The sequence below is a fragment of the Ictalurus furcatus genome, chromosome 2 (assembly GCF_023375685.1).
Source record: "Ictalurus furcatus strain D&B chromosome 2, Billie_1.0, whole genome shotgun sequence".
Taxonomy (NCBI): domain Eukaryota; kingdom Metazoa; phylum Chordata; class Actinopteri; order Siluriformes; family Ictaluridae; genus Ictalurus; species Ictalurus furcatus.
The window spans coordinates 17,463,583-17,478,809 of record NC_071256.1 but is presented as its reverse complement, the minus strand read 5'-3'; the positions used below and the strand labels follow the sequence as shown (position 1 = coordinate 17,478,809).

At 38.0% G+C, this 15,227-nt stretch overlaps 1 protein-coding gene across 2 annotated transcripts; it reads left to right on the top strand.

The window, feature by feature from the left end:
* The first annotated feature begins 1,854 nt into the window (after nt 1-1,854).
* Nucleotides 1,855-14,297, top strand: abhd18 (abhydrolase domain containing 18). 2 transcript variants are annotated; one of them, XM_053651267.1, is made up of 13 exons: nt 1,855-2,048; nt 2,498-2,606; nt 4,953-5,037; nt 5,457-5,557; nt 5,655-5,730; nt 7,620-7,706; nt 7,794-7,819; nt 8,595-8,733; nt 10,972-11,061; nt 11,215-11,316; nt 11,406-11,694; nt 12,886-13,048; nt 13,730-14,297. In XM_053651267.1, the coding sequence occupies exons 2-13, from the start codon at nt 2,515-2,517 to the stop codon at nt 13,785-13,787; spliced, it is 1,308 nt and encodes a 435-aa protein (XP_053507242.1). In that variant the 5' UTR covers nt 1,855-2,048; nt 2,498-2,514; the 3' UTR covers nt 13,788-14,297. The 2 variants fall into 2 exon arrangements, with proteins under 2 accessions (XP_053507242.1, XP_053507250.1); XM_053651275.1 differs by lacking the exon at nt 1,855-2,048 and having other exon boundaries at nt 2,076-2,606.
* Nucleotides 14,298-15,227: the final 930 nt, after the last annotated feature.

Genomic DNA, 15,227 nt, shown 5'->3' with positions numbered 1-15,227 from the left:
CGATATTAATATATTATTACTGTGTAATAGTGCTGCTATTACATTGGAGCTGATAAAAATGTACATAACATGCTGCCCCTAGTGGTAATAAGAGGCACTGTTCCTATTCAAGAAGTTGGGGGCAATTTCTGTACATGGAAGCTGATTAAAAACTGAAATAATGTGCTGCCCCCTATTGGTAAGAAGAGGCAACGCTCGGTACGTGCGTTTCATCGAAGAAGTTGAAGTAACTGAAACACATTAAAATGGTTATACTGAAATATTTAAGGATTCTGGTGCTAACTTAAATAGGTCTTGTTTGTTATTCCTGTGTGGAAAGTTCAGCAATCACAAACATAATGGATAACCACCTGGCTAGTTTGGGGGTGGTAGGAGAAAACCGGAGAACCGGGATGAAACCCGCACGGACACAGGGAGGACATGTGCGGCTCCAATCAGAGGGTTACATTAAATTATGTGATGTAAAATGTTGTAGCTTGATATTATACTGCAAATATTATACTACATGTACTGTATGTAATGTACACTATATGTACATACATTATAAACATTTGTGGACATTTGACTTGACCGTCACATTCATATGTGCTTGTTGAACATCCAATTCCAGATTTATTCTAACCTTTGCTGGTATAATAAACCTCCATTCTTTTGGGAAGGCTTTCCACTAGATTTTGGAGCGTGGCTGTGGGGATTTGTGTTCATTAAGCTACAAAAGCATTAGTGAGATCAGGCTCTGATGTTGGGTGAGGAGGGAGTTCCAGTTCATCCCAAAGGTGTTCAGTGAAGTTGAGGTCAAGGCTCTATGCAGGACATTTGAGTTCTTCGACCCCAGTCTTGGCAAACCATATCTTCATGGAGCTCGCTTTGTGCAAAGGGGCACTGTCATGTTCAAACAGGTTTGGGCCTCTTAGTTCCAGTGAAAGGAAATTGTAACGCTACAGCATACAAAGACATTCTATACAGTTCTGTGCTTCCAACTTTCTGGCAACAGTTTGGGGAAGACACACACATTAAATATTCAATTCAATTCAATTTTATTTGTATAGCGCTTTTTACAATAAACATTGTCTCAAAGCAGCTTTACAGAAACATATAAACACGGTATACAGATTTTAAAAGTGCGAATTTATCCTAACTAAATAAATATTTAAAGGGGAGGGGAGGGGGAAACATCTAGAATCCAAGCACACTGGACAAAAATAAACAGTTTTGACATTGATGTGCACAGTTTTCAGTCTTTCTATTCATCTTCATTAACTTTTAAACTCTGAAAGCAGTTGTTTAAAAATCCCAAATAATAAATTAGAAACGTTTAAAACATTCAGGGTTTGGGATTAAAACAAACAAAACCTCTATCGCCCCCTGCTGGTGGAAGCAAAAAGCAACACCAACTACCGAAGAGGCGGAGTTAACGTAAATTTAAATGTAACTTCCGGTGTAGTGCTATATTCTATCTCTCTAACACATTTCGTATCCGTAGAATTTCCTGTTGTAATCTGATTGAATGAATTGTAAGTATTAGGGCAGATAGTTTAGGTGCCTGACTCAAATGTTTACTTTAAAAAAATTGTTGCAATTAATGTAAGACAATTAAAACACGCCGAATTAAGAGTTAATTACATAAAATAGCACGTTTAAGAAATTGGCCATCTTGTTAGCTAACAGAGCTATAGCTAAAACAACATAACATTTAAAACAAAAACAATAATAAAACGTATTTAGCTTATCCATGCAACGAATTATAGCTTCACTCAGTTCAAGCCATCTGAAAAAGTATTAGAAATAGCAATATTTAGAAACGTATTTTTTTATTATCGTTTAGACGTTGACGTGTGCTAGCGTAATTAAAATTAATTTCAAGCAGGCGGAGTTTATAGCTACCCAAAGGGGTCTTTAGGTTGCAGGATGTGCATGAAGAGCGCAATATGACGCAACACCGCTACACAGTTCCAATGAGCACAGCCATGGCAGCGCACTTTTACCTGGAATTCGCCCTTTGCGATGAGAAGTAGACGTTACTTCTTAATCCTCCACTTTAGTTAGAGGTACCTGCTAATATTCGTCTGTTTTTATGCCGGTTATTATTTTTATTTATGTATTTATTTCTAGCATTAATGTATCAAGTTCACGGAAATGAAAGTACAGCTCACCTGACAGTGACAGTTGAAGGACCGGTGTAAAGTGACTTTTTTGAGTTTGTAGCATTTCAGTTATAAATTTCCTGAATCCTAACCGCCTCCTAATATATACAGTGCACTCCATAGAGACAAAAATGAAAGGGAAATGGTGTCTCTGTTATGATGTAGGGGCATTTATTTATTTTCCTGACATGCTTTGGTTGTCCCCTTAATACAGTACACAGTTATTCTGATCAGCTTTTATCCCATGACGGATGTGATTTCTGTTTTCTCAGTTTTGACAGTTTTTTTTTTTTAATGTATTATTATTTCTCATCATCTAAATGAGCAATCTGATTAATTATTGATTTATTTAGATGCCTGGTCCTTGCTGATGGGGATGAGCCGGCTTGATGTGCTCTACCGAAGGCTCCTCCTCACCAAACTCTTCATCCGAGGATGGGGAAAGCCAGAGGACCTGAAACGGTGCGGTGCTTAAAAAAATCATCATAAAAATTGAAAGGAAAAAAAAAGAGGTCAGGGTTAAACATCAGGGTTCAGAGAGTCAACGTTATTTAAGGGATAAAACACTTGGGGGTGTGCTGTTAGAGGAAAATAATACAACGAAGCGGAGTTTCCACACCAAAGATGATTATTTAAAGAAAACAGCAAGCAACAGAGTGTTTTATTCCTCTTATACCACAGCAGTCCGCCAACTATCACATTAATTAGTTAACAGTTATTAAAGAATGATAGAGTGGTGCTTGAAAGTTTGTGAACCCTTTAGAATTTTCTATATTTCTGCATAAATATGGCCTAAGACATGATCAGATTTTCACACAAGTCCTAAAAGTAGATAAAGAGAACCCAACTAAACAAATGAGACAAAAATATTATACTTGGCCATTTACTTACTGAGGGAAATGATCCAATATTACATATCTGTGAGTGGCAAAAGTATGTGAACCGTTGCTTTCAGTATCTGGTGTGACCCTCTTGTGCAGCAATAACTGCAACTAAACATTTGTGGTAACTGTTGATTAGTCCTGCACATTGGCTTGGAGGAACTTTAGCCCATTCCTCAGTACAGAACAGCTTCAACTCTGGGATGTTGGTGGGTTTCCTCACATGAACTGCTTGCTTCAGGTCCCTCCACAACATTTCTATTGGATTAAGGTCAGGCCTTTGACTTGGCCATTCCAAAACATTAACTTAATCTTCTTTAACCATTATTTGGTAGAACGACTTGTGTGCTTAGGGTAATTGTCTTGCTACATGACCCACTTTCTCATGAGATTCAGTTCATGGACAGATGTCGTGACATTTTCCTTTACAATTCACTGGTATAATTCAGAATTCATTGTTTCATCAATGATGACAAGTCGTCTTGGCCCAGATGCAGCAAAACAGGCCCAAACCATAATACTACCACCACCATGTTTCACAGATGGGATAAGGTTCTTATGCTGGAACACAGTGTTTTCTTTTCTGCAAACATAACACTTCTCATTGAACCAAAAGTTCTATTTTGGTCGCATTCATCCTCAAAACAGTTTTCCAATAGCATTCTGGCTTGACAACAGGATATTTAGAAAACTGCAGTAAAGCAGCAATATTCTTTTTGAAGAGCAGTGGCTTTCTCCTTGCAACCCTGCCATGCACACCATTGTTGTTCAGTGTTCTCCTGATGGTGGAATCATGAACATTAACATTAGCCAGTGTGAGAGAGGCTTTTAGTTGCTTAGACGTTACCCTGGGTTCCTTTGTGACCTTGTGGACTATTACATGTTTTGCTCTTGGAGTGATCTTTGTTGGTCGATCACTCCTGGGGAGGGTAATAATGGTCTTGAATTTCCTCCCTTTGTACACAATCTGTCTGACTGTGGATTGGTGGAGTCCAAACTCTTTAGAGATGGTTTTGTAACCTTTTCCATCCTGATGAGCATCAACAACTCTTTTTCTGAGGTCCTCAGAAATCTCCTTTGTTCGTGCCATGAAACACTTCCACAAACAAGATAAGACTTTGATAGATCCCTGTTCTTTAAATAAAACAGGGTGCTCACTCACACATGATTGTCCCATTAATTGAAAACACCTGACTCTATTCACCTTCAAAGTAACTGCTAATCCTAGAGGTTCACATAATTTTGCCTCTCACAGTTATGTAATATTGGGTCATGCGCCTTAATAAATAAATGACCAAGTATAATATTTTTGTCTCATTTGTTTAATTGGGTTCTCTTTGTTTACTTAAAGGACTTGTGTGAAAATCTGATGATGATTTAGGTCATATTTATGCAGATATATAGAACATTTTAAAGGGTTCACAAACTTTCAAACACCACTGTATGTCATAGTTTTTATCCATTTATAGCTAAATTAAATGTTGTGGAATGCCCTTGAAGCAAGTTAGTTCATGTCACTTACATTATATTAGCTATAAATGGTTGTTCAGCATCTTGTTAAGTTACAGCAAAACTCAAACCGACGGAAAATATATCGACTATTACAAAGTGCTGACACTGGAAACAAACATCATCTTCCCCAGAACAAATTGTTAAATAACAACACATTTTTGTAAAACTCTGTTTGTTATTATTATTTATTTATTATTAGTTGAGATGGAACCGGTAAAAATCCGGTATTGAATATTGGATAGGGAAAAAAGAAGGAACACGATCAAATTCTGTAACAAGCTAGCACGGTATTCTAATTATTTTTGTTCTACTGTTAAGGAACAAACACGGGGGGAATATTATTATTTATTATTATTATTATTATTATTATTACTACTACTACATTTTAACCTTGGATCTTTTTTTTTCTTCACAGAATATTCGAGTTTAGGAAAATCATTGGCGATCGGGAAAAATGTAAGAACCTTGTACCACGGGATTATCCAGTTTTTATCGACAAGGTATGTTTCCTCTTAAAGGAATAATTTGCTAAGTTACAGTTTCTTTAAATTCTTGTCTCTTTAATTCTGCACTGGGCTACGAGACTAATGTAGATAATGAGTAACGTAAGTCTATCTCAGCCAAAATGTCTCCTGTAATATACACCCAAATCATAATATACATGCTTCAAACAACATTGATATGATGACATTGGAATTGTTGTGATCCAATATGGCCGCCACATGACATCTCAGCTAATGTGGTTTAGTGGTGTATATATACAGTGCACTGAACAGCTGGATGTGGGTCCGAGTCAAAAATCTACAGGAAGTCATATCCATCAAACACGTCTTGGCAGATCTATAACAGTGTGAGTGTATGTTTGTGTAACATTTTTATGAAACTGTTACTGACACAAACGAAACATTGCTGTTTTCAGGTGGAGGATCACTCGGACTGCAGGATTCACAGCGGCCATTTCATTTCCCCGCTCGAACACGTTGTCCCGGGCATTTTGCCAGCAGAGTCGGTGAAAGCCAGGTAGCAACGGCAATCACACAGCGGCCCGAAACAAAGACTTTGTTATAAGGCCATTAATCAGTAGGTTAAAAGGCGCCATAAACTAATTTCCTTATAGCTTTCAGTTTATAGTTCCCAAAAAATGGAAGCAGCACAGACCGGTGTGTATCCATCTGGCAGGAACAGGAGACCATGTAAGTAAACGTTTTGCATGTATAGTAATGGAGCTGTGATTTAGCATTTCATTTATTCATTTAACAGAGTACAAACACAAAGGCAATAGTAAAAATGATTATTATTACCATCATCATCAATGTCAATAAATAAAATGCAAAAAATAAAAATAAATCCAAAGTACTTGACTGCTTCAGTAAGGAGATTAAAAAGCAATAAAAAATAAGAATCACGTAGGGACATCATATGAGCAGCAATAATAATAATAATCCTAATAATCGTAATCATTTTAATATAAGTAATTAAAGTAAAACAACATGAGAAAAATAATAATGAGAGTAAATATAAATAAAATTATGTACTGTAGAGTTGGGGGAAAATTAAAATAATTAAAATAAAATACTATCTAAAATAGTTTGGAACAAGAAAATAAAATGGAAGGAATAAGATGAGATAAGATAAACTTTATTGATCCCACAAATTCCCTCATTACAGCAGCACAATTACACACAAGAGATAAGAAAGAATACACATTAAATGGAATAGAATAGAAAAATGTAAATAATAATAATAATAATAATAATAGGAATAGAAGAATAACAGTAGTAATAATAATAATAATGGTAATATGTATACTATATAAACACCTCAATGTATGTACAGATGAATAAGAATATGAATATATACAGATGAATAACACCTCGTTCATATAGAGATAAGTGACAAATGGAATATTGCACAGTTCACAGTAAAGCCCTGAGCAGCAAATTGCAGAATATTATCAAGTGTTGGCTGATGATGCAAAACAGCCAACAGTGCCACATTATGTTGTTTTTGCATTAAAGAGTCTGACTGCTGTAGGGATGAAGGATCTGCGGTAGCGCTCCCTCTTACACTGAGGGTGCAGCAGTCTGCTGCTGAAGGAGCTGCTCAGGGACCCAACTGTCTCATACAGGGGGTGAGAGGAGTTTCCCATGATTGACGCCAGCTCTGCTAACATCCTCTTGTCCCCCACCACCTCTATGCTGTCCAGAGGGCAGACCAGGACAGAGCTACTCTTAACCAGTTTAAGACGTTTCCTGTCTCTCTCTGTGTTCCCGGCTCCCCAGGAGACTACTGCATAGAAGATAGCAGATGCAACCACGGTGTCATAGAAAGATTTTATCAGGGTCCTGCACACACCAAAAGACCTCAGTCTCCTCAGCAGGTGGAGATGACTTTGGCCCTTTTTATACAGGACATCTGTGTTTAAGGACCAGTCCAGTATATTGTTGAGGTGAACACCCAGGAATTGTATGTCTCCACCCTCTCTATGTCAATACTCTGGATGTTCATCGGTGTAGTCTGGGGCGGCCTCATACGGAGGCCAACCTCCATCTCATTTGTCTTGCTGCCGTTGAGGCAAAGGTGGTTTAATTCACACCAGTGAGTTAAAATGAAATAGAGTTTGAAAAAAACCCCAACCCCGAAACATTCCTATAAAATTGTTTGGAAGAAAATAAAACAATAAATCAAATGAAAGTCTGAAAAGCAATTAAAATAGAAGGAATCATATGAAGCAGTGTTTGGGGAAAAATGAAAACAGAAAAAAATTGCATTTTTATTGAGTATAAAAAAAAATTCAAACAATAAATCAAATGAAAGTTGAAAAAACAAGTAAAATAGAAAGAATTGTATGAAGTATTGTTTCGAAAAGAAAATTAAGCAGAAAAAAAATCACCTTTAATTGAATATCTGAAAAATAAAATATAAAAACGTATAAATTAAAGTTTGATTGAAAATCCTTAAGGATGTTTTTATTCTGTTTTTTGGGTATTAGAAGACTAATAATAATGGACGTGGAAAACATTTAAAAACACGTCTGGGCTCTTGGGGTCAAAAACATTTCTGGCTGTGTGTGTGTGTGTAGTTTTTCTGGAGGAGGAGGACTCTCATGGCCAGACCCATGATCAAAGAGGCAGGAATGGCGTCCCTGCTGCTGGAAAACCCGTATTATATCCTTTAAATCATACAGTACAGTGTGTGTTCTGAAGATCTGAATCATTTTTCAGTGTTCAAGATTCCTTGACTCTGAATTGCACATGGATACCGAAAACCTAAAGACCAGAAGTGAGTGTTGAAACATTTCAACATCACAACATGCAGTGCCAATAAAATCAGGTGTAAACGTCACACTTATGTATGTAATCATGGTTTGGTGCCTACCAGAGTGATTGTACCCGAGCACCTACAGTATAGCAAAGCGCCTCGTGGCTATGAAGCGACTCTGCAGCCTTTGAAGGTCTCCACTGCGTCATACTGCTCCTATTTCAATTATCGTCAAATGCAGATTCCATCATTTTTCACAAATGTCCAAAATAGTCCAAAATAGTGTGTTCTCTCTGATGAAAAGCAGTAAATGTCCATATAGAGGATAAAGACGAGTGTTTGAACTGTACTGTTAGCTATTACGTACTGTTACTGTTTGGCTGATGGAAAAGTTTGCAACCCCTTTTGGTTACTGTGTGAGAAATGTACAAAATCAAAGCAGAAATCTGTGTTCATTTAATGTTTTATGTATTTATTTATTTACTGAAAACAGGCTAAATATTACAGCGATTAAGGCAGCATTTACCTTCAATAACACACTTGAATGTATGATTGATTCAAACATTCAAAATCTTAAAACCATTTTACAATAATGCTATCGTTTTGCTATTTTTAATGTGGCTGGCAAACTTAAAGTTTAAAATGGCTTTTTAAAAAATAAGGGTGTGCAAACTTTTGCACTCATCTGCATGCTGCCACAGGAAGTCATTTTAACAGGATTATTATCTGAACAGCTTTTAAAACAAAGCATTCTTCATCACACTGTGTGTGTGTGTGTGTGTGTGTGTGTGTGAAGGCGGTCAAGTCTGAAGAACGTATCTGACCTGTTTGTGATGGGCGGAGCTCTCATCTTGGAGTCGGCTGCGCTCCTGCACTGGTTGGAGAGAGAGGGCTTCTGGCCTCTGGGCATGACCGGCATCTCCATGGGAGGCCATGTAGGTTCCTCATCCAGTCAGATACTATTCTGGTGCTTACTGATTATATTGGTACTGCGGTATATTAAAATATTGTCATTGAAATTTTTCTTTTATAATACATGTGGGGTGGCCTAGGAAACCATTGCCATTTGGACATTTTCTACAACCAGTCCCTCCAGAATTGCAGAAACGAAAGAAAAATCAAGCAAACGCCGCAGTATTCAGAGGAGCTTGCAGTTTTTAAAAATTACCACAGATTTGGGCCAAGACATGTCATGTGACGTCATTGCAATGCGCATTCAGCCAAAACTCTATTCGGTTCACGTGCATCGAACATGATTACAGTTAAAAGGTCTCATTTTAACAAACATCACCGCAAAAGACAATTTCGTGCAATTCAAGTAGTTTTCCGCAAAAAAGCATTGCGTATTTAGAAAAAATCCGCAGCAAAATCAAGCATTTTTACCGGAACAATCACAAAAACTCTGTGAAATCCTGTACGGACTGGAAAATACGATGTTCTGAAAACTATACATTTCTGTACAGATTCCGTTTACCTCCAAAAGAGAAAAGGGAGAATAATCACATTTAAATATTCCATTCCACTGACACCAGTGCACTGACCACTTGTCTAAAAGCAAGTTATATTTATTGCTTTCATTTATTGCTTTTCATTTGCTTTTCATATGTGAGAAAAGATTTCTTTATATACAGTCATGTGAAAATATAAGTACACCCCTTGGAAATTGTGTTTTTTTTTTTTAACATATTTTTGCAAGCAAACATTTGATCCTATTAATAAAGGTGATAAAGTGTATCAAACGACACATAAAACTGACATTTTGTAGTAATATTCACAGTTTAAATTAACAAAAAACAGATCAGTCACATGGAAAAAGTAAATACACCTCTACATTTATCACACCTTCAAATCCATAAAATTAGAATCACGTGTTCAAGATTGGGTGCCACTGATTAGAACCTGTTTAGGGAGTGCAGGTGGAACCTGTCTTATTTATACCCCTCTCATATCTAGTGTCTGGTGTTGCCTTTGTTATTGAGATGTGTGGTGTCATCAGGCCAAGATCTAAAGAGTTCTGTAAGGCCTTCAGAAAAAAAAGTTTGTGGATGCCAATGAGTCTGGCAAGGGATTTAAAAAGATCTCCAAATTATTTGAAAGCCTTTGCTGTCTAAAAAGAGCATTAAAGCAAGACTACACTTTGCCAATGAGCTTACAGGCAAAGACCAGGCATTTTGGAATAATGTGCTCTGGACAGACGAATCAAAGTTAGAGTTGTTTGGCCACAGTAACAGCAGAGATGTTTGGTGCTGAACAAAGACAGCTTTTCAGGAGAAGCACCTCATACCAGCTGTGAAGCACAGTGGTGGAAATGTTATGGTTTGGGGTTGCTTCGCTACCTTAGGGACTGGACAGCTTGCATTCATTGATTCAAATATGAATTCTGCATCATAGCAAAGAGTGCTTGAAGATAATGTGGGGCCACCTGAACGAAAGTTGAAGTTGAACCGAAAGTGAACCTTTCAACAGGATAATGATCCTAAGCACACTAGCAAATCCACCAAGCAATGTCTCAAAGTGAAGAAATGGAGGGTAATGGGATGGTCTAGTCAAAGCCCGGATTTAAATCCCATTGAAATTGTATGGGGGGGACTGTAAATGGGCAGTATATGCAAGAAAACACTCAACCATCTTACAACTGAAAGAATATTGGATGGAAGAGTGGTCAAAAACTCCAGCAAGCCAATGTCAGAGACTGGTGGACTGGTTTATACAAAACACCTACAAGAAGTTATTTCTACTAAAGGGGGGCAATACTAGCTTCTGAGGCCAAGGATGTACTTACTTTTTGCACAAAAGAATATCACATTACATATTTCTGTTGATTAAATGATTGGAAAAGCTACTTTTAATTGTGGTTTTATTCAAGTATTTCAACTTTATTAATAGGCACTGTTTCAAAGATGATCAAATGTTTGCTTGTCAAAAAGGTTATATATGCCAAAAAAGCCAACAATTTCCATGGATGTACTTATTTTTTCACGTGACTGTATTTATGGTTTCTCAAAGTACATTTTATAGACAAAAGTATTGGGGGGGACCAAATTTAGGTAAAAATAATCCAATTTTATTGTTTAAATGATCTCCTTGGGCAACTGCTGAAATGATTGCATTAATGAGCATGTTTACTCATATTCTCGTTGATGTTTTTTGTTATTACTGTTTTTTCCACACAGATGGCATCTTTAGCTGTAACCAACTGGCCCAAGCCGATTCCTCTGATCCCTTGTCTTTCTTGGACTACTGCTTCGAATGTTTTTACCACTGTAAGATATCAATCACGCTTCCTTTCTCTGTTTATATAAAGTATGCTTGCTGTGTGTTTAGGTCACGCCGCAGTAGACCTATAGGGAGCAGTTTAGTGGTCATTGTGAATTTCCCTGTGTGTGAGAATCATTCCTCGCTCTGCCCTTCCACAGGGAGTGTTAAGTCGGGCTGTGAACTGGAGGGAACTGGAGAAGCAGTACGCCACGCACACCGTCTATGAGGACGAGATCATCCATATGCTGGAGTACTGCGGGGTAAGACGACGACCAGATTAGATCGTAGATCCATCCCGTCTCTTCAGCATTCTCGATCGAAATGTGCATTTTCCGATTCTCGCGTCTAGACGGACTCTTTCCGGATGGGCCAGGACTTTGTGCGGGATGCCCCGGGCAGCTTTGACAAACTCTCGAACGTGTCCCTGTCTTCAGAGCTGCTACTGCAGCAGAGGGACGCTGCGGACGGGTTGAAGCACATGCTGTCGTCTTCTGTGGGTGGCGGTCAGACACACATCGACACACTTCACAGCAAGAGAGCAAGCCACAGCGCAGGCCAGCGTCGCTCGCTGCAGCACGAGTCACTCTGCTTCATGAAGGGTGTGATGGACGAGTGCACACACATCGCCAACTTTTCAGGTGAGGAGAGGATTCAGAGGAGAAGAAGAGGCTTTATTGTCATCAGGAATGTCTCTGTGTAGGTCTAGTGACCCAGAGCTTTAAAAAATGTTTGTTTTAACGTTGGATGAGATATCTTGGTTAACTTGTCTAACACTAACACTATATCTGACCTGTTTGTCTCATGTTTGATATTCCTCTGTCATTTTTTACTCAGTGTGGCCCTCTGTCTGTCAGTTTTTATACTGTCTCACTATACAACCCTGCTACCCCTCAACCCCTCTGTATGACCATCCATCCACCCCTCTACCTTATTGTCCGATCTTCTTTTATGTTATCTTTTACCCCTCTATCTGACCCGCTACCCCTCTGACACTTCATATGTGCCTTATATCTTCCCCTCTAGTCCTCTGACTGTCTGTTTGCCTCTTTACTCCTCAGTCTAACTCTCTATCTGCCCTGACTCGGTTTGACCTTCCGTCACACCTTCTACCCCATGACACACTGTCCAACCGTCTGCCCATTTACCCTCTGTCTGATATTCTGTCTGCCCCATACCCCTATCTGACTTTGTCTGCCCCTCTATGCCTCAGACTTTCTATCTGCCCCTTTACCCCTCTGTCTGTTTGACACAATGTCCGAGCCTCGATCTGCCCCTTTACCTCTCTATAACCCCTTGTGTCTGACCCTATGATGTGCTGTCTGCCTGTCTTATTGAAATTCTCTCTGTCCCTTTACCTCTTCTGATCTTCTTTCTGCCCCTTTCCCCCTTTCTGACTATCCTATTGCCTCTACACCCGCTCTAACCCTCTGTTTGCACCTCTTTGGTCCACCTAATTGTAATACCTTTGTAGCACCTTTACCCCTTTCTGTCTGCTACTTTACCCTCTTCTGCCCCCCTGTTTATCTCTCTACCCCATGTCTGATCTTTTATTCACTCCCTCTACCCCACTCTGACCTTTTACCCACCTTTTCACCCTCTTTCTCACCACTTAGCTGCTGTTTTACACTGTTTAACCTTTTATTTGCCCCTAAACTCCTCTGTCTGAGCTTATATTTGCCCCCTTTCTCACTTCCTATTTGCTCCTTTAGCCATCTAATCTCCTATCTTGTCTTATCTGTTATCTTCATCTCTGATGCTCAGTCTGACCTTCTATTTGCCCCTGTACCCCTCTATGTGATGCTCTTTCTGCCCCTGTGTTTTCTCCACAGTGCCAGTGGATCCAAATCTGATCATCATTGTTCAAGCTAAAGAGGACGCCTACGTGCCTCGCTCAGGTGTGCGCAGCCTGATGGAAGTCTGGCCTGGCTGCGAGGTTCGCTACCTCAACGGGGGCCACATTACTGCCTATCTGTTTAAACAGGCAGTGTTCAGGTGGGCACGAATCAACACACACACACCTCACAACAGTACACAATAGTTTCGAAGCATTTTATTCCTCTTATACCACAGCAATTTGCCAATAATTACAATTTTTAATATATTAGTGACCGGCTGTATGTATGTGTGAGGCAAGTTAGTTCCCTCAACAGCCTCTGTTTTTTTTTTCTTGATCTTAATAAGACGAATAGAAACTTAATCTGACCAATCAGTATTCAATTTTGTTATATTTTATGTTGGCTTGTCATATTTTTATGTTAAACTATCTAATCAATTCTACAAGTATTGGCACCCTGTCTGTCTGTCTAATCAACTCTACAAGTATTGGCTATCTATCTAACTCTACAAGTATCGGCTATCTATCTATCTATAACTCTACAAGAATTGGCACCCTATCTACCTGTTTAATCAACTCTACAAGTATCGGCTATCTATCTAATCAACTCTACAAGTTTCGGCACCATATCTGTCTGTCTTTCTTAACTATTTTAAACTTTGAGACTGGCTTTCTCAAGCCAACATCAAACATTGTTGTGACGAACGTTAGCTATTTTAATATGGTTCAGTATTTAGTCATAGGATTGCTGCTATAGTGGTCCACTAGCAACAGACAACAATGATCCTAAAATGTACTAATGGTTTTTTTTTCTTCTGTTGTCTGACTCAAATCTGCAGACAGGCCATTTACGATGCTTTTGAGCGTTTTGTTCAGAAGTATCCTATATTATTATAACCACGTATCCTCTTCCGCTGTGCTCTGCCGAGGACACGGTAAAGGAAATGAATGAAACATAACATAAAACAACACAACACACCAGGACAACGGATCTGAACCGAAACCTCTCCACACCTTGGTGCTACTGAAAACTGAGTGGTATTTACACATCATTACAATATAATGTTTTATAGACATTTAAGTCTATAATAACTATGTCCTTAATATCTCATGTTCTGAATTTCATCTCTGCCTTCTATCATAGTTCACATATTTTTTTTTACCTCCTCAGCCTTTTCTTTGAAAAGTGCATTTATTAATCACAGATCACTGCCAATCGTGAGGGAGCATCAGATTATAAATCATGTTTTATTATTTGAAATAAAAGTATTAGCATTTTGCAATGGTATTATTATTTTTATCCCTTGAACAATTTATTTCCTACATGAAATAACTACTAATGTAATAAAAAATTTCAACCCTTTACATTTCTGTATTTCAACTCTGAAATAAAAAAGCATACTTTGAAGCCTGACCTTATTGCTGTTTCTCTTATCTAAAAAAAAGACATTTTTCCTAAAAATCTAAATTTGCAGGCTGGAGCCTCTTGTAATTGTAAGATTTGTTGTGAATAGAGCCCCAAATATGGTAGAGAAGGATTAGTTTGAAAATCACTCAAAGACTACAGTAAAGAGCTGATCCAGTGGTGACTGAACAGTGTGCATGTGATTGGAAATTACTTTGGGTTCATTGAGTGTGTGCACGATTCATCTTTAATACACTTTCACACCATTCACAGAGCACAACACAACACTATCAGATGACATTTTGTCCTTGAGAAAACTCCCACATACTCCTCAGTTACCGTAATGTGCAATCATAGATACGGTGTTTTTCATTGTTTTAACAGAAAGCAATATTAGTGGTTAAAATTGCAATATTCGAGAATCAGGTTTCAGCCCTGAGAGTTCTTTATTTGTCCCTCTGGAGAACCCTATGAGGATTTCCCATTTACAAAAAACTTCCAGCTAAAACCATTAACGATCCAAAGAACACTTAAGGATTTTTTTAAAGAATGTTCATACAATGAAGATGTTTTTTTAAATGTAAAAATATAATATAATCAAGATAACCTGTTAAATGAAGAATTTTTCATTTTCAATGTTTTCTGAGTGAAATATAAACAACTGTTATGTTGTTTAGAGGATAGAAGTGTGGTTGAAGGTTAAAGTTATTAGACAATCACATACAGAAATAGATTTTTTTTTTTAACCTCTACTGCCTGAATTATCACATTTAAATAAATAAATTAATTATATATACACATACACACATGGACTTTTATTACTTGAATTAGTTCAAGTAATAAAAATATATTAAACATTTTTTTTAGGGAAGGTAGTTGCCGTATGGCAACAATGTGCAATGGTGGAAAGTATCATATAGTTTTTAAAAAAA